General features: G+C 42.0%; 1 protein-coding gene across 2 annotated transcripts in view; it reads left to right on the top strand.

The window, feature by feature from the left end:
• The window catches only part of KIAA1549 (KIAA1549 ortholog), a 152,864-nt gene that overhangs the window by 121,496 nt on the left and 10,655 nt on the right, over positions 1-20,713 (top strand). For both annotated transcript variants that reach the window (XM_061638825.1, XM_061638826.1), the window contains exons 13-18: positions 2,166-2,371; positions 4,000-4,223; positions 11,601-11,745; positions 12,646-12,951; positions 15,551-15,603; positions 18,249-18,394. In XM_061638825.1, coding sequence (XP_061494809.1) covers positions 2,166-2,371; positions 4,000-4,223; positions 11,601-11,745; positions 12,646-12,951; positions 15,551-15,603; positions 18,249-18,394 — 1,080 coding nt within the window. The remainder of the gene's footprint in view (positions 1-2,165; positions 2,372-3,999; positions 4,224-11,600; positions 11,746-12,645; positions 12,952-15,550; positions 15,604-18,248; positions 18,395-20,713) is intronic.

Below are 20,713 nucleotides of genomic sequence, written 5' to 3'. Positions count from 1 at the left end.
GGAACAGAGTGGAGAAGTAGCAGGGGATGCTAACCTCTTTTCCTATCTGCCGTTTCTCCACCCCAAATACTTCTTTCACCTCCTACAGAATTTTAAGTGTGGGTGGTTGCCTCTTTCTAAAAAAGGCTTTGCTGGGTGTTTTTTTAAGTGCTAGGACCTTGTTTGTATGCATGAGTGTGAAACATGTGTTTTGCCCCCTAGCAGCAGGCTGCTTAGTTTCTCACCCCTCTGGAGTTTCCATGCCCCTGGCAAACTCCTTAATTGATCTACAAGTGGCCTGGCTGTAGGAGATGTGATCAATGGTAGAATACATGTTTTGCATGTGAGGCCCCCAGTATTAATCTATGGCATCTCCAGTTAAAAGATTCCAGGCAGCAGGGCTTGGAATGGTTTCTAGGCTGTTCTTAATAGTAGGCTAGATAAATCTCTAGTCGTAACTTTTTATAAAGCCAGCTCTTAAATCATGACTTGATTTCCATCTTTTTCATCCAGTGTTCCTGTTTCCGTGGGGGACAATTCTTAACTCTTGTGTTTCTCAAACTTTATTAGACTTTGTTATTGCTGCTGAAAACTCAGTTTATTTCTGGGTATCAAGCTTCCAATATTCTCAATAGCGGGTGGGAATGCAGGGAGGCTAGGCACAGCGTTTTGCAAATTTGCCTCAGCACTGGGCCCACCACAACCCAACCAGGGGTCAGCTATCTATTTAAGGAATTGCATGCAGGTGATTGTGGGCATGGAACCAAGCAGGCTGCTAGAAGAAGGAAGCCCCATCCTTTGTACCTAGGGTAAAAATGCAGTTGTCCATTGCTCCTCTGCCAGCCCCCATTAGTATAGTAATTTGGGGGGGCAGGTTAGTAACTTTGGGAGGCTAACTCACAAGGTTGCACTAAACCATGATTTAATGCAACACAACATGAATGAGCCTCAGGTTTGTAGGCTCCACTTCCCTCTTCACCCTGATATGGCTGCGAGGAAGGGGTTAGTACTTCAGCCTAGATCTAATAGGAACCTATGCCCTCACTTGACCAATGTTAAACGATGGTTTAGTATTACAAGAATGAGTCTCAGGCTCATGCGCTTCCTTCTCTCGCTTTTATGTGGCTGTGAGAAGGGGATTGGAAGCTTTTGTTTCTGCTTTTTAACTAACCACAGTTTAGGATTATATCCAAACCCATGACAAGCCATGGTTAGTCTTAATTGTGGTTTACAGAAACTAGCCAACTTCAAGACATGCTGTATGAATCTAGCGTGTTTCAATCAACCATAGTTAAGATTAACTACACATATGTAATGCGAAACTGCAAGTAAGTGAAAATAGAAGTGAAACGTCCATTCTTGCTCACTTCAGTTTAGCCTTTACCTATATTTTTGGATCTCTTCAAATTCTTGGTCTTGTTGAAGAATAAATGGGCTATTCATTGAGAGCTGTCATGTGGTTTTTGTAAGGGAAACTTTGTAACCCTAGGAAAGTGTAATGAAAACTGTTCTTGGCATAACAAGCCATTCTGGTTGTAGTGTATAAACTTTCTAGGAATTAATTAACTTGTACTACATGCAGTATTTGAACTGCCCTCTATTGGTCCTTGTCAGTGTATTTAATGTCAGTTGTTTTCCAACCCCAAAATAAGTGAGTTTCCTGCTTTCACTGCTGTTCTTCCTCTCTTCAGCCCAATACTCTGGCATCTGTAGCTGTAAGTGTGATATGCACACATAAGTGGGGGTGGGGGAGAGACATTGAAACAATATTCAAGTGAAAGTGTGATTGACCCATAGAAAGACAAGCCTTTATTTATTTATAAGGGCCATTCTAGACTTCTTTGCAATCCTGAACAAGGGGAATTGAGAGCACAGAGAGTGGAGAAATGATCTAAAAGCTTGGTTTGCATTCTTACATGTGTGCTGGAGTTTGTGTTTGTATACATGTATATATATATGCTCTTTTCATAACAAATGAGGTGCCGGTACTCATATCTCAATAAAAGTGCCGGGGGTGCCAGCACAAAATGGATGTGATGGGCAGCAAAAAAGAGATGCCAGTACTCAGTACCAGTGAGTACTGTCACAAAAAAAAGCTGTGTGTCAGAAGATCTTGCAAAAATCTTCCATCCTTTTTGGAGCTTTAAACAATATTTTCTAGCTTCTATTTGTACTTTTTAATTCAGGCCCTCCACAGATGAGTAATGGAACAGAGCAACCCTCTTCAGCCTCCATCTTTGAGCATGTGGACAGAATGTCACGTTCCTCAGAAGTCAGCAGGAGGGTTCCTAGCAAGATCCAGTTGATTGCCATGCAGCCAATTGCAGCACCTCCAATTCAGAACCAACCATTTTCTGACCGAGTAGCAGAGACCAACAAAATTAACAAGGAGGTAATCTGTTTGGTAAATTATTTCACCACCTGTGAATACATCTTAAGAGCATATACATGCCACAGGCAGATAGTAAAGACTGTTTCTTAATAAAGTGGTTTAATAAAGAGCTTCTCCCCTCTTCAGCCATCTTAGAACTGAACAGGGAATGATCAACAGATTCTTAGTACTCTCACTAAATAACAATGCCCAGTATTCTTTGGGGGAAACCATGATACGACTTTTGAGTATTGCTTGGAGACTTTAGAGCTCAGGTGGGGAATCTTGGGGCTCACAGGCATTCCTCTTTCAAACCTGGGCACTTGCATTTTATTAATAATACTCTTGAATGTAACCACAGCCTTATCTTGCTGAGTTGAGCTGTGCAAGTGTGTGGCTTGTTAGAGAAACATAAGAGTAATCCTCTGCTATTTTAAGAGTAGCTTCTTCCATAGAAGAATTGCTCTAAATAAATCCCAGTTACATAGGTGATGGTGGGAAGAGAAGGGCAGGAAAAGGAGATATATTTTTCTGGGTGCCCATGTACTTTCATGAGAAAGGAAATTGCATTGGTGTCTTATGCACAGGCTCACCATAAATTTCCACAAGCTATTGCGGCCAGGGGAAACTCTTGTGTGCAGTGGAGTTCCCGTATTTGTAAGCCTTTTCTGAACTGGGGGAAGTGTATATATTCATATTTGTATACATTCAGACACACACACACAGAGAATGGATATTCTACCTGTGTATGTAAAGGATAATGCCTGTTTGGCAATGTGCATTTATGTCATCTTGTGAGTGGCCCACCAACCAAATTGCAGTAGGAAAGGTGAATCTTAAAGAGACGGGGGGGGGAAGAGCACCCCAGTCCCTGTTAACAAGAGACAGGGAGAAGAGTGTGAAGCAAGGTAAACCCTTACCCAGCCTTTTTCCAGACACTGATGAAAAAAAGGAGTCAAAAATAGGAAGGAGGGCAAAATGAATGTTGTCTTTCTGTATGATTCACATTGCCTCCTTCCATTCAACTTACACTGAGGGAGATAATTCTGCTACATCTCTGCATTAGGGATCATTTGACAATTCAGTCAGTCCCAAAACAAAGACTGAGGAATTAAAGGCAGGTGTAGAACAGCGACTCACACAGACAAGACACACATCAGGTGGTTTCCTCTAAGATGGATAGTTCTTACTGTTAGGCACTCAAAAAGGAATTTTTTGTTTCTCTAATTTTAATTTATTTATATACATATTTAGACACACATGCACACACATTTCACTTTATAAGCTTAACTGATATTGTAGCCTAGATCTCTTCTAATTTCCTTGCTGCAGTGCTTTTATGGCCACCTGCAAGAAGTATAATTTGCCGTTTTTCATACATTTTTATTAGCATTCTGCATTTCCCCGCTCTGACTCTAATTGCAGTTGCTGTGTTAATCATCATGCTATGTATAATAATTCTTCTACCTGGAATGTTTGTGAGTGAACTACAAGCTGGAGAATGAGGTATTAAGGTGTAAGTCATATGTGTGTTCAGTATTTTGCTTTCAATATTCCCTGCCCCCTTATGTGATCCCTTTCCACCAGAGCAGAGGGAAGTTGTGTGTTCCAACCCATATTTTATGCTTCTCACTTTTTTTAACAAAAAGATCCAAACAGCTCTGAGACATAAATCTGAAATTGAGCATCATCGCAATAAGATCCGACTTCGAGCGAAGCGTAAAGGACACTATGAGTTTCCAATCGTGGATGATATGGTTATCATTGACACCAAAGAGCAGCAGAGAATGTACCGCAAGGCACAGATGCAGATAGACAAGATCTTGGACCCGGGGGGCAATATGCCTACTGTCTTCATAGAACACAGAAAGAGGTAACAGTAACACAGAGAGAGCTGGGGAAGTAATTACTTCTCTGTTAATGTGGAAGTGTGCTAACTCTGTTATATTTGTGCTGTGCTAGTTTCATAACATTAAGGAAGACATATTTGCTTGCAAAAGGAAGAAAATATTAGACACCACAGAAGGTAGGAGATAACTGAGCTCTATGATGTAATCAGATTTAGCATGTTTGGTTTTCTTTTTTCCTTTTAATTAACCTCTCAAATTTGGACAGCATATTCAGTTAAATTTGAAAGTTGCTTTGTCCATCTGTTCCTCCCTTAGCATTAAGAGCTCTGAATTGGAGCCTTGCTGCAGGTGCCTTTCTTGCATGCATAAAGGTTGACATCCATCAATAGCAGGGCCTTTTCAGTAGTGTCAACTGTAATAACGGAATGTTACCTCCTATAAAGTCCACGTAGCTAGCTTACTGCTGTTCTGAAAACAGCTCACAACCTTACTGCAAGGGCAGCCAGTATGGTACTTTCCACACATTGTTGGACTACAATGCCCATAATCTCTGACAATTGATCATGCTGGCTGGGGCTGATATGAGTTGTAGCTCAACAACTTCTGGAGAGCACCATATTGGCTATCCTTCCATACTGTTTCATTGGGCTTTTGGGAAATAACTTTAACATGTTGCATTTCTTTTCCCTGGGATTGCTGTTACTTTATTTTTTTAAGCTACTTTCTGGTCACCTTGGGTGGGAAGGTAGGATGAAATCAATCAATTAATTAATTAATTAAAATTATTAATTAATTAATTAAATTATTAATTAATTAAATTATTATTATTATTGTTATTATTATTATTATTATTATTAATAATAATAATAATAATAATAATAATAATAATAATAATAATAATAATAATAAAATAAGTAGTAAAACTGTTTTTTGGTTGCCTTCCTATGGCCTGGTTCCCACATAATGTTAAACTATGATTTAGTGATGGAACAAGTCCAAATCCAGTTGTGACCAGCCCCTTGCAGGCCACATTTGACAGGTGAGTGGGGCCATCCACTTGTCAGTCACCTGATATCATATGACATCAGGTGGTTCTAACCCTTGGGCAAAGCAGTGCAGTTTACATTTGGCATCAAATCTAAACAATGATGAATATAAGCCACACTTGCAAAGGAACAATCGAGAGCCTTTAGAGTGTGCTCTGGATCGTTCCTTTGCAGGTGCAGCTTGCATTCATTTACATTGTTCGGTATTATAAAAATACCAGAGAGAAATAGGAACTAATTTGGTTGGTCCTATTTCTTAGCAGAGATATAAAAACACAAGCAGCAGAGTGAGAATGTAACCAGCCCCACCTTTCTCTATATAAATAACAACAGACACAATCTTCTTAGGTAAAAGATAAAAACATTTATTCACGACCTCCTCATATGTTAGAAACATAGGCTGTGGCTTAGATGAAAGAAAATAGAAGTCTCAGTCCATTTTTGGTGTTTGGTATTGATGCTCTCTATGGTGGATAGATCAGCAATGGAGAATATTCAAAAAATCCTCCAGGGCAAAGGAAGGAGGAAACCAGGTAACTAACCCCACCCATAAGGAAGTTACATCATGGTGAACAGGTACATGGGATATTTCCCAAATATCCCCCCCAAGTGAACATGCAACATTTGCCTATTCCAACATACATTTGGCACCAAATGCAAGCCACAGACATTGGATCCACTTGGGAGCTGCAACTGAGTTCTTAGTGGATCCAACCCCAGCAGTGTGTCTTGAGCTTGGCGCCAAATTTAAACCGTGCCAAGTGCAAGCTGAGTTTGCAAGGGAATAATAAGGAGTACCCTCTAAGGCTCCCCAAAGTTCCTTTGCAGCTGCAGCTTTACCTGTCCTACACCTCACATCATATGAAGTCAGGTCAGTGGCAGGAGGGTGTGGCTGGGTGAAAACAATCTCACAGGCTGGAGGTTCCCCACCATGTACTATATGGGCAAGCCTGTCTGCACCTAAGCAAAATGCAAGACTCGCATTATTCCCTTCTTCTGAGTTCAGTTTCACTTGTAAGAAAATTCAGCTTAATGTTCTGTATGATCCAGGGTTCCTGGTTTAAAACAAACTGGTTAGTTTAATAAACCAGCTTAATAACCCATGGTTTCAAGTTGACAATATTATATTGATCAGAGTGTAAACCAGGATCCCTAGTTTGTACATAACACTAAGCGGGCAAGTGAAACTAAACTCCTAGTGGCTCTGCAGGTGGAAGTGGGGAGTGGGGAAGGCACAAGCTCAAGTCTTTGATGTGCTAAACAATGCTGAATTATGCTTATGTGCAGAGATTGCCTATTTGTCCAGATTACTGATTAACTCACTAAAATTAATTTATTCCATTAAATCAGTTTTGTAGCCTGAGAAGGGAAAGCACTATGTGATGTGGCTCTTTTGTTCGTTGGTTTGTTTATATTATTTATGTGTTTATTTAGGTTTGGCCACTCTTCAGCCAGAACTTTCAGAACTGGTTGCAAAAATAAAACAATAAAATACAACAAATAAAAGCAGTAAACAGCAGAATGGATGAAAGTTCCAGCATAAAGCATCCACAGACAGATAAAAACTAAAAAAAGCTATAAAGCCTGGGCAAATAAAATGCTTTGTATTATTATTATTATTATTATTATTATTATTATTATTATTATTATTATTATTATTGAATTTATTAGTCGCCCATCTGGCTGGCTCACCAGCCACTCTGGGTGACGTACAAAATAAACAATACATAAACATTAAAATTTAAAAACTACAGTAAAAGCCTAGGCCATCCCAAAAGCCTTCCTGAAGAGCCATGTCTTCAGGGTCTGGCGGAAGCTCATCAAAGAAGGGGCATGACGGAGATCATTTGGGAGAGAATTCCAAAGGGTGGGGGCCACTATTGAAAAAGCCCTCTCTCTGGTCCTCACCAGTCTGGCTATTTTAACCGGTGGGATCGAGAGAAGGTCTTCTGAGGCTGATCTTGTTGAGCGGCATCCCTGATGATGTTGGAGGCGCTCCTTCAGATAGATTGGTCCAAAACTGTATAGGGTTTTAAAGGTCAAAGCCAACACCTTGAATTGGGTTCAGTAAGCAACTGGTAGCCAGTGCAACTCCTTCAGTACAGGAGTGATGTGATCCTGTCGGCGGCTACCTTTAATCAGACGAGCCGCCGCATTCTGTACCAGCTGCAACTTCTGGACCGTTTTCAAGGGTAACCCCACGTAGAGCGCATTACAGTAGTCTAGGCGAGAGGTGACCAGGGCATGCACTACTGGTGGGAGCAGATGATTGGGGAGGTAGGGGCGCAGCCGCCGTATCAGATGGAGTTGATACAGCGCCGTCCGGCTTACAGCCAAGATTTGAGGCTCCATTGACAGCTGGGAGTCAAGAATGACCCCCAGGCTGTGGACCTGTTCTTTCAGGGGCAATCGTACCCCATTAAGCACAAGGTCCATATCCCCCAACCTTCCCTTGTCACCCACAAACAGTACCTCGGTCTTGTCCGGGTTCAGCTTCAGCCTATTCCTTCCCATCCAGCCACTCACTGCCTCCAGACATTTGGACATGGTTTCAACAGCCAACCTTGGTGAAGATTTAAATGAGAGATAGAGCTGCGTGTCATCCGCATATTGATGACACTGCAGCCCAAATCTCCTGATGATTGCCCCCAGCGGCTTTATATAGATGTTATAATAATAAATAATAATAAAATTTTATTTGTTAGTCGCCTATCTGTCTGAGTTAACGGACACTCTAGGTGACTTACAGCAGGATAATAAAATACAATAAAACATAATTATCAATTGAACTAACATCAGAAACAACAAGTAATACATCAAAAAGCTAATCTACCCCAAAATTCCTATAGGCCTGCCTGAATAGCCAGGTCTTAAGAGCTCGGTGAAAGCCCATCAGGGAGGAGGCATGTCGAAGATCATAAGGGAGAGAATTCCAGAGGGTGGGGGCCACAACTGAGAACGCCCTCTCTCTGGTCCGCACCAGCCTAGCTGTTTTGACCGGTGGGACCGAGAGGAGGTCCTGTGTGGCTGATCTTGTAAGGCGGCCTAGTTGGTGATACTGGAGGCGGTCCTTCAGATAAACTGGGCCGAAACCATATAGGGTTTTAAAGGTCAACACCAACACCTTGAATTGGGCCCGGTAAACCACTGGTAACCAGTGTCAGTCAACTAACACTGGGGTGATGTGATCCCGGCGACGGCTATGCTTAATCAAGCGTGCCGCCGCGTTATATACCAGCTGCAATTTCCGGACCGTTTTCAAGGGTAACCCCACGTAGAGCGCATTACAGTAGTCTAAGCGAGAGGAGACCAGGGCATGTATCACTCGTGGGAGCAGATGCAAAGGAAGGTATGGCCGCAGTCTCTGTATCAGATGTAGTTGATACCAAGCTGCCCGGCTCACTGCCGAAACCTGAGCCTCCATGGACAGCTGGGAGTCAAGAATGACCCCTAGGCTGCGGACCTGGTCCTTAAGGGGTAATCTCACCCCATTAAGCACCAAGTCGATGTCCCCCAACCTTCTCCTGTCACCCACGAGCAACACCTCGGTCTTGTCGGGGTTTAGCTTCAGCCTGTTCTCGCCCATCCATCCACTTACGGACTCCAGGCACTTGGACATGGTCTGCACAGCCAACTCTGGTGAGGACTTAAATGAGAGATAGAGCTGAGTGTCATCCGCATATTGGTGACATTGCAGCCCAAAACTCCTGATGATGGCTCCCAGCGGCTTCACATAGATGTTAAATAGCATGGGGGAGAGGATAGAACCCTGTGGTACTCCACAATTAAGAGGCCAAGGGTCTGAAACCTCATCCCCCAATGCCACCCGTTGGTACCTGCCTGAGAGATAGGAATGGAACCACCGTAAAACAGTGCCCCCTATTCCCAATCCCTCTAGGCGATTTAACAAGATACCGTGGTCAATGGTATCAAAAGCCGCTGAGAGATCCAGGAGGACGAGGAAGGTATATTCACCCCTATCCAACGCCCTCCTCATATCATCCACCAGGGCGACCAAGGCTGTTTCAGTTCCATGTCCAGTCCTGAAGCCCGATTGGAATGGATCTAAATAATCTGCTTCATCCAAGTGTGTCTGTAGCTGTTTGGCCACCACTCGCTCTATCACCTTGCCCAAAAATGGTAAATTAGAGACTGGGCGGAAGTTATCCAACTCTTGGGGATCCAAGGAAGGCTTTTTTAAGATGAGCTTTATCAGTGCCTCCTTGAGGGCTAATGGTATTGCACCCTCTTCCAAGGATGCATTTACCACTGCCTTGATCCCTTCGCCCAGTCTCTCTTTGCAGCTCATAATGAGCCACGAAGGGCAAGGATCAAGCAGACAGGTGGTTGGCTTCACAGTAGAGAGCACCTTGTCCACGTCCTCACGAGGAGAGGCTGAAACCGATCCCACCGGACCGGAATGCAACTGGTCGACTCTGGCCCACTTCCTGCATCCACGGCGTGTGGAATCCTGCTCTTCAGGCGCTCAATTTTATCGGCAAAGTGTTTAGCAAATTTGTCACAGGAGGCTTTAGAATGCTCCATGGGTTCCTGAGCAACTGGACCGACCAGGCTTCGGACCACTTGGAACAACCTCCTGGGACAATACTCTGCCGACGCAATAGAGGCAGCAAAAAAATTCCTCTTTGCTGCCTTTGTTGCCACCTGGTAGGCCGCTATTGCTGCTCTAACCAGTGTCCGATCGTCTTCAGTGCAAGATTTCCGCCACCGGCGCTCTAGTCGTCTCACCTCCTGTCTCAGACTCCACAACCATGTGTATACCAGGGTGCTGTCTGAGCTCTATTCAGGGGGAGAGGATGTTTCGGAGCCACCCGGTCTACCGCCCTAGTGATCTCCCTATTCCATTCCGCCACCAGGGTTTCGACTGGGTGTCCTTCAGTCAGCTCCAAATCCCCCAGCGCATTCAGGAATCCCTTAGATTCCATCAGGCGTCTGGGGCGGACCATCCTAATAGGTCCTTGTCCCCTGCGGAGGGTGTGCGGCATTGAGAGGCCTATATTCACCAGGTAGTGATCTGACCATGACACGGGGTTGGAAGAAACCGCCCCTATTTCCAGAACACTCCCCTTCCCTCCCGAGACAAACACAAGGTCAATAGCATGACCGGCTACATGGGTGGGCCCTGTATTACTGAGGTGTAGTTCCCACGAAGTCATGGTTTCAATGAAATCCCGAGGGGCTCCCATGAGAGTGGTCTCAGCATGTACATTGAAGTCCCCCAAAACCAATAGGTTAGGGGAGAGCAACCGCACAGCCGCGAGCACCTCGAGCACCTCGGTCAGGGAGTCTGCTGTGCACCGGGGTGGGCAGTACACAAGCAGAATCCCTAAACTACCCTTTGGGCCCAACCTCCAGTACATGCAATCAACAAACTTGGTCTCGTGGAGGGGGGGTATGGTGAAAACCAAGGACTCCCGATAGATAACTGCCACACCCCCTCCCCGCCTACCAATCCTCGGCTGCTGTGCATATCGGAAACCGGCTGGACACATGGCCTCAAGTATGGGAACTGAGGCCTCGTCCAGCCAAGTCTCCGTAATACACACCAGGTCTGCGTTCTCATCCAGGGTCATATCATGGATGAGGGATGTCTTCTGCACCACAGACCTGGCGTTACATAACAGCAGTCGAAGGTTGGATGGAGTCCTGCATCCCCCAGTTATCTTCTGGTTGTGGACAGGCCTGGAACAAGGGATGGGTATAATGCATCTATCCCTTGTTCCCCAAAATTGGCGGGGTCTGCCACCCGTTTCCCTCCAGGATCTGCCGCCTAGCCTTTTAATATAATGGCTCCCCACTCCTCCCCCAGCCTCTCCCTCCGGTCTGCACATGCCTCCTCCCCTGTCTGCCAATCAGGCAGGCCTCCCACCCCCAGTTAAATTTTTTTTTAATTGTCTGCGTCTTTCCTGCTCCCCAAGATGGCATTGATTCGCCTACAGCCAAAGGGCCCTTGCCGTCCTGCCCCTTGTCGCTCCCGGGTCTCCACGATGACTCTCCTCGTCCTCCACAGCATTCGCCCCTATCCCATGCCCTTCTCATATCATCTACCAAGGCGACCAAGGCTGTTTCAGTCCCATGTCCAGGCCTGAAGCCCGATTGAAATGGATCCAGATAATCCGCTTCCTCCAAGTGCACCTGCAACTGTTTAGCCACCACCCGTTCTACCGCCTTGCTTAAAAATGGCGGTTTGTATGTGGTTTGGATTCCACAAAGACTCTAGCTTTTTGAACTATGCCACATTGAAAAGGCTCAGGAAAACCCACAACCTTACTCATGGTGCTCCTAATAACTCTTAAGATGTTTGGCTTTTTACTTCTTTTTATTTCTTCATAGTTCTCGAGCCAAACGTTCTCCAAAACAGCGTCGGAGGCATCAGATCAATGGAAGTCCAATGGATGCTGACAAGGACCGGCTAATTACAACTGACAGTGATGGGACTTACAAGAGACCTCCAGGAGTCAACAACTCTGCATATATTGTATGTTTAGACCTTTTGGAAGACAGCTCTTGCTATCCACTTGTATGATAAGCTGCAGGTTGGGGAAAAGGCATTTGGCTTTCAAGGAGCACTAGTTCTGCTGGATTGAATCTGAATAATGCAAGAATTCACTATGAAGAATGGTCTTTTAAAGCCTTGAACCTTCACAATCACCATTCTGAGCAGTCTTGCTTATAGCCCTGTCTCAAATCCATTATATAGTAGAGCAGGTGTAACCAGGTACTCAAGAGGTCTTCATTCACCGAGGACCAATTCACTGTGCAAACCCAAAGCAGTACTGGCATGTGCATTTGCAGCATGGAGCTAAGGTGCAGCCAGCATGTGTTCCCACTCACCCACAGGTTGGAGAGAACAGGTGGCCAGTTGCTCAGTGTTATGAACTAATTCTCAGCTTGTTTATAAAAGAAGTGCTTTTAGTGTGACTGCATTGCATTCAGCAGGTCTTCAGGAGATTTCATTCAGTTCTCTGCATATCCAAAAAAAAAAGTGTGCATGTTCTAACAATGACCTTCATCATCTGTCTTGAGAAGGTGAAAGAATAGGATAATTAATCATGCAGCTTTTGACGATCAGTATAATATGCAAAATATAAATATGTTAAAGGTGAAGCAGTTGAGTGAAAGGCTTGCACTCTGTTGTTGACATCCCTGTCACAATACCTTCTGGAATATGCAGCACCTTTTACCACCATAGGAATGTGATATTAATGATTCACATGCGTATCTCATAATGTCTTCAGGTAAATGTGCAAAATGTCACACATAGGTGACATCCCTGCAGCAAGGAAAATCGTTCTCAGAACAGTGGGAACTTTGACATTAAAGCTGCTTAGGTAATGGTCCTCCTCCTTATGCTACTATCTTCATATTACTTTTGCAGTCTGATCCTGACCTTCCTGCTGAACTCCAGACACCTTCTTCAACTGATCTGGGGAAGTACTCAGGCCTGCCCCCACACCCCGCTCAGTATATCCCTCCTCAGCCATCTATTGAAGAGGCCCGTCAGACAATGCATTCTCTCCTGGATGATGCCTTCGCCCTGGTGGCCCCCAGTAGCCAAGCATCCAGTTCTGCCGCCATTACACAACTCGGAGGGTCAGGGGGACAATCAACTAACACTCCTGTTCGAGCGGCGAGGGACACCCCGAGCAGTCAGTGGGGGTCACCATATGGCCCAACTCATACAGTAAGCAGCCTACTTGGTGGTTGTTTCAAGACTCCACTGTGCAGTTTTAAAGCTTGTGAGATCCTATAGTTACTTCTACCATTGTGCTTTCAGGGTTTTCCTGTATTCAGATTTACAGCCCATTCTATTCCAAAGATTTAGGTTGGTTTTTAATTCTATGGTTTACATATTAAGAAGGGGAAAAAAGGATTCCTGTGCTCTTGAATCTTGTATCTTTGTATTTACCCCTGGTTTTCAGTCTATATATGGACACTACAGTCGGGGAATTCACTGTAGGTCTTATCATAGCAGTAGTGGTGATGGAGTGGGGTGGGCACTCAGTATAGTCATGCTCAAGTTAGTGGAAAAGTTAAACACATTTTGATTTATGATTTTTAACCTTTCAAAAATATCATTCAGAACTCAGTTTGCATCCCAGAATCAAAGGGACCCATGGACACCAACTTGAGCTAGGGCACATGTTTCAGGAACATTAGCACTAGTAACATGGCATTTCCATGCATCTTTAGAAGGAACGTCTATAGATAACAACATTGGAAGCAGCTCTGGACTTCCTTAAATAGTACATTACCACTTTGCTTGAAACAAAAGGGTTACTGCAGATCAACCCTCTGGCATGGGTTGACAGCTTTCAATTATACTATGCAGTGGCATAGTGTTCCCCAGCTTGTGGCAACCTATTTGTTTATTGTGGCCACTGTGCACAGAACTTTACTGTGAATGCTTGTTGGCTGGCATGAAAACAAAACCAGTTCTGCATACAATGACCATTGCTTACAAATTAGCTATCAGTGACTGAGAGCTACTTTTATAAAAGGATTAAGAACATAAAAATAGTGTTTCTAGATCAGACTAAGCATCACTCTAGTTCAGCAGGTCTTTAAAGATATTACATGGCCTTTGCTTTCTCCTTAGTCTTCACTAGGTCTGTTTAAAAAACAAGCAGGTACCATATTTGTACCTAAACCTCCTGAACAATGAGCAATAATTGCCCTGGCTTGTTGGCATAAGTCATCTGGGCAGAAAATTCTGGAGAGGTCCCTCTGCGGACACATTATTTTATTTTTGTTTCATTTGGTCCACCATTAGAAGATGGTCTGATAGGCAGCACCTTCTCCTCCTCTGCTCTAGATTTGGAGGGCTTTCACTGATTAATTAGATCTGAAGGGCATAGTTCTAGGAATGCTGCAAATCTGCCACTCCAACTAGACAGGATAATTCACTGCAGTAGTAGTTGGCAGGTCAGAGTGGGGATGTGCTCCTTACAGCTTCCCAGTGCAAGATTGCTGCTGGTTCCCGAGAGGGAGAGGGGTGAGGCGGCAGTGGAGAGGTTGGCACAGTGCAGGCACAGCGGCAGGTGCATCAGATTGGCTCTGTTGCTGTGCCAACACCTCACTAACCTCCCTGCTGACACATATACACACAGAGAGAGAGAGAGAGAGAGAGCGCCTTGGTTACTAGCAGTGCCCTGCCGTTGGGAAGCCAGGTAAGTCCTGCCAATTTGGCTGGCATACAAGGAAATGATTGAATTAGAAAGGCTCATAAAAGGAGTGAACACATCTATTGATTTGCCTTAAATTTCCAGATTAAGACAGATGTTTAGACAATATATTGTATAGGTTATGGTAACTACATCTATGACCTAAAAGGAGCCCATTATTATACAGCACAAATTTTTCAGTAGTGACCACTGAAGGCGGCCTCATACAGGTCAAAACACATATAGTCCTTCACTAAGTTGATCTTTAGACAAGTTTCTGTATATTAAGTATTTATTGTGAAGTTAGTCTGTTAAGATATATATGTACACAAGAGATTGTGGATAATGTGCAAACCTTCCATATTCACATATGATGACATATATTATGTGATAAGATACTTGTTTTAATTATATTTTATGGTGATAACTATTCAAGAATACAAATTTATATATATTTAATACTTGAGTTAGTATACTACTGTGCCTATTTTTTTATTTCAGTTTTTGTAAAGGATAGATTTAGATTCTTTTTTAGGATGTGTCATTAAATCATAGCATAATGCTACGTGAATGAGCCTAGCCTTCTCCAAGGTTTGCATGCTTCAGTCTCTCCCTCTCATACTGCTGAAATGAGATGTTGGGAAGCTCTTGCTTTCAGGTTTCTATAACTATGACTTGCCATGTCATCCAAACAGGGAGTTGTAGTTAACACTAACTGGTTTCAAGAAGCCAACTTTATAATCTATGGTTTGAAGTTGCATTGCTTTAAAACTAACAATATTGAACCACAGTCCTTTGTTTGGATGACACAGGAAGTGGTGGTTAAAGGAAAGCAAAAGCTTCTGACCACCACCTCTTGGCTGTGCTTGGAGGAGAATGTGAGCCTGGGAGAAGGCTAGGCTCATTCACGTAGCAGACACTAAACCATGTTTTAGCGTTGTGTCTGAATGCAGCCACGGTGATATGTAAATGGTTTTAAATCTCATTTTCGTTTGTTGTTCAAGAACAAAAGACGTTAGAAAGCTAGAACCGTTTTTAAATATATATACATACAACATGTGCACACACACAGACACATTTCTTTTTAAAATATTGTTCTGATGCATGCTCTTTTTCCAGAGATACATGGAATTTGGGATGACTCCTCCAACAGCACCAAGCCTGCTACAGAGGTAGTTCTCAGATTGTTTGATTTGTGTTTTTCTGCTAGCATTAATTGTTGTTTTATTCCAAGCAGGGATGGAAGGATCTGTCAATTTTGGTTCTCTCAGTTTCTCATTTTTCCAATCTTAAATTCAGTTTGCCACATTTCCTCAGCAGCTTATGAATTCGTTTTTTAAAAATCTCTATGAACATTCTCCACTTTTTAGTGCAAATTTCTCCTAACACACATTTTTGTATGCAGTTTTTACTAATGTACTCAGTTTTGCAAGGATTTTATCCTAATATAATATAATCCATTTTGTATGTTATTCTCACTGATATAGTCATTTTTATGCACACCTTCCCCCGATATATGCATTTTTGTAAATATTAGTTGGTTGGGGACTTCATTGCAAAATTCAGACAACTGTGAATTTTGAAGGATGGCTGTGTTTTGGTTCTCATATTGTTTTGGAAAGGGCGCAAACTGAATTTAATTTCTTCCTGACCCTTATTCCAAGTATACCAAGAGGCATCAACAAGTTCAGAAGATTGGTAATTACCTGTTACTTCCTGATACTGAACCACATTTTGAGTTCCTAACTAGAGGTTAAAAGATTAGACAGACACAGAGCTGCTAGCATAATTCGGTCTCTTTTCTTGTCTTCCTGCTAATGTCTAGTTTTATGCAGTCTGTGGTGTGATGTTATTGAGTTGTCCGTTTACCTCCCTTCACCACTGATGGCCAATGATCAGTGGCAGAATAGGGGGATACCTTTTGTGACAGCATAAGATCATGTATTGTGTAATGTTTCATTAGATTCTCCCATTGTTTATTTTTGTGTTTTGTGTCAAATATTCACAAGTTGCTTTCTCTCATACAAATGACACCCATACAACATGTAAGAATAAAAACAAATGTTCTGCTCTGTTCATAACAAAGCAAAGTTTCTTTCATTCATTCATCCTGAAGTGCACAAGTCACAATTGCAATAAAACACTTAACTGTGATCAGAATGTCTTCTTTCAGAGTAGGTAGCTATCTCAGGTTTAGGCAATTTTGCTGGTTATAACAGATTAATTCCACATTGCTAAAAATAAAAAGCAAGCCCTTAAAGTCATTAACCAGTCAATGCTGTCTTGATTATCTAAACCCCATTCATTTCTGTGAGGCTTGTGTGAAAGCCCCATTGAAATTAACAAGAGTTGGGGAACTCTCTTTTTTTTCCAGTTGCTGTGATACCAAACTGTTCCTAATATCACAGTCAAGTGATTTGAATGGCCAGTTCTTGGAACAGTGTCTGGAAAAACAGATTGTTCCTTTTCTTTGCAGTCATGCAATCAAGATTTTCAATGGGCTGGACCTGGGTGCTGTGTATATTGTTCATTTCTTCTAATACCTAGAGTATATTTAACTACAACACAAAACAATATTTGGGGACATAATATTCTGCATTTAAACTTAAAATTGTAAAAGCAGAAATCAGAGTTTGAAATTCAAAAAATGCAACATACACACTCATTGCATGGCATTGAATTGTTTTTTTCTCCCAGAACTTGACCTAATTATATTGCACTCAGCATATAGGAAACAAGTTTGTTTCTAGGTTTATTAAATAATAAGTTATGGGGAGGATCAACATGACCATTAATGAAAAACAGAATGGAAAATCAGTAGAAAGAATAAATAAAATTTTGCTTTGTCATGAACACAGCAGTAGAATAAGAGATAAAATACAATTATGCACAGAATTGATCACATTTATCCAAATATCAGATTGTGCCGTTTTCAGATACTGATTTTAATTTTTTTTTATTTTTAGGGACTCCAAAAAGTTGTATTAGTCTGTTTTCGCAGCAGAAAATGTTATTTTATATTTTACATATTAAAATTTATTTAAAATATTAAAATTGCAACAGCATGTCTGAATCAGGACAGTTCAATCTGAGAAATGACAACCTGTTTGATGTAGCAGTGAATCCCGCATCATCTCCCTTGTTTTATTCAAGAATATATGGTTGATTTTGCTTACGTGATGGAGCCATCAGGAAAGGAGCAAACATTGCCTGCAGGCTTCATTATCAACTAGCCAAGTTTTAAAATGTTCAAATATGTCCTGTAGCATATGCTCATAAAAGCTTGGAGATCATTATTGGAGACTACTCCTAGCCTGTGTGGGTAATCGCTACTCGCCACAACTATGGCAGCTACACAGCATACTTACTAAAGGGCTTAAATTCAAAAAATTATAATAATACCATAATATAATATAATATAATATAATATAATATAATATAATATAATATAATATAATATAATATAATATAATATAATATAATATAATATAATATAATGCAGTGTAATAATAATATAATGTAATAATAATATAATGTATTTATATAATAATATAGTACAATACTTTTAAGCATAAAGGACTTCTGTCTAGATCTTTAAGGCTAAATCTGAGTGTGTACTACTTGTGAAGCTGCCATAGAGCTATGCTAATATAGGACAGAGCTATGGAAGCTGCACATGCAGTGTTTCACAGAGCATTTAGTGGACAGATGGCAAAACAAACAAGAGACAAATTGCATTGTTGGAATATGTGATGATGTTATCTCAAGAGAAGATCAGTTATTGTAGTGTTGTGTTTTGTTTGTGTTCTATCAACAGGCAAAACCTGGGCCAAGGTTTTCTTCCACCTGTTGAATTAATGCATCCAGACCAGCAGCCTTCTGATGTTCAGTATTCCACAAGAGGGATTTATCCAGAAGAAATGCCATCAGTGGCCCGTCCACGACCAGTTGGAAGCACTGCAGGTACTTGAGGACTCCTAACTATTGTGCATTGAAGTGACTCTTTCATACCAGTGACTCTGTCATACCAGCTAGCCACATTCTACAATTTAACATTTATTTTTAGCAGCTATGGCTGCTACGATAATTCCTGAATTTAGAATGCAAAGGGGCTTGATCAGTCCCCTTCAACTCTGAACATGCATAACTTGCATGCATGGACCTGGGGAAGAGCAGGATGGCTGGATCAACATAGAGGAGGTGCTCACTGGTTTCCTGTTAAAAGTAATGGCACAGTACCTAACATAATGCATTCCCAGCTGAGCACTGGTGGGATGGGACAGGGAAAAGGGCTCCATTAAGCTCCACCCATGTGAAAGGGGATGGATCATGCCTTTTACTATTTTTTTTTGTCCAATTCAGCTGTGCAATTGCAGTGCGTGTGTGTGTGTAGTTCAACTGCAGTGCTATAATTATATTGGAGGGGGGGATCAAGAATTAGATTTTGTAATGTTTATTTTTCTACCTGAAGCTTAGGCCTTCAGTTTGCAACCATGTTCCCTTAAAGGTTTCCTGATACGTTTCAATCTACAACTCTACCAATGGACGTTGTTTGACTAGCACATTATATACATAGATGCAACAGGTTAAAGCTGAGATTTAAGCTCCATATGAATTATTTGGGGAGAGAGTATTGTTCCCTTTGTTGTAAAGAACTGTGCCTTTTTTATCACCTGAAAAGATTTCCATAATGCACCCGTGGACAAAGTTATTTTGTTTCTGGCATACAGTAGCAGAAAACGTTTTTCATTTGTTATATGAGGAGTTGAAAAGGCCAGGCCTGGGGCTTCTGTTGCCATTAACAATGGAGCCTCCACTCCCATCTGCTAAAAGCCAATCTAGGTTAAAGGTGTTAGATTTAGTTTCCCAGCTGAGGGGCAGCTTTTCATGCCAGTTGTTACACAAATACAAAACACATGCATACCATCACATTTATGAAAGTGTATGCATGGTTAAATCCTTGCATTCTCCCTTTAAATACAAAGAGGCCTATTTATTTATTTCTAAATATTTTTAAACCACTTAATCAAAGAACTTCACCAAGCAATAATAAAACTATAGATAAACAACAGCTAAAATCTACAAAATTATTAATACCTATACATATACTAGCATTAAAAGTGGAATATAGGTGACAAAAATATGGATTGTATTCAACTAATACCTCCTCTCAATGTCAATGTGTACTGCCCTCAAGTCGATTCCAACTTATGGCGACCCTATAAATAGGGTTTTCATGAGGCTGAGAGGCAGTGACTGGCCCAAGGTCACCCAGTGAGCTTCATGGTTATGTGGGGATTTGAACCCTGGTGTCCCAGGTCGTAGTCCAACACCTTAACCATTATGCCACACTGGCTCTCAATACCTAGTATGGTATTATTCAACTAATATCTAGTATTCAACTAGTGTTCAACTAATATCTCCTCTAGGATACACACCTTAATGTGGTGAGGGGTTTGAGAGTGTGGAAGAAGCTGAGAGCAATGCCATCAGGAGTCTAGACCAAGAGGCTAGACTCCTAGCAGGGTCACTCAAGGTGGAATGGTCAAAACTGAGACACCAGACTAAGATGCATCCAAACTCAGAGGAAGGCAATGGTAAACCATCTCTGAATACATCTTACCATGAAAACCCTATGAACAGAGTATCCAAAATGCAACACGAGATAGTGCTGGAAGATGAGATCCCCAGGTCAGATGGCACTCAGCGAGCTACTGGTGAAGAACAACGTACAAGTTGTGCTGTGACTAATGACGCCACTGGGTCAAAGCTGAATGGAAGCCCAGAGGCTGATGCACACAGATGCGAAAGGAGAGTCCGGAGTTGTATGACATACATAATAGGAACATGGAATGTGAGAAGCGTGAATCAGGGAAAGTTAGAAAATGTCAAGCAAGAAATGGAACGCATCAACATGACAATACTTGGCGTGAGTGAATTAAAATGGACGGGAATGGGACATTTTCATTCAGGCAACTACAAAATATTTTATGTAGGAAATGAGAAATTAAGAAGAAATGGGGTTGCTTTAATAGTGAGAAGTGATGTACCAAAAGCAATTAGGAACTATAACACAAGATCTTAGTGAGTGATATCAATGAGATTAAACGGGAAACCTATTAACATAACCATCATCCAAGTCTACGCTCCAATGGCAAACACAGAAGAAGAGGAATTGGAGAGATTTTATGCAGAAGTACAGGAAGAAATTGATCACACACCAAAAAAAAGATGTTCTGATAATCATGGGGGACTGGAATGCAAAAGTAGGAACAGAGAAGA

The sequence above is a fragment of the Rhineura floridana genome, chromosome 8 (assembly GCF_030035675.1).
Source record: "Rhineura floridana isolate rRhiFlo1 chromosome 8, rRhiFlo1.hap2, whole genome shotgun sequence".
Classification (NCBI taxonomy): domain Eukaryota; kingdom Metazoa; phylum Chordata; class Lepidosauria; order Squamata; family Rhineuridae; genus Rhineura; species Rhineura floridana.
The sequence above is the reverse complement of the archived record's forward strand: the minus strand, read 5'-3'. Positions and strand labels throughout refer to the sequence as shown.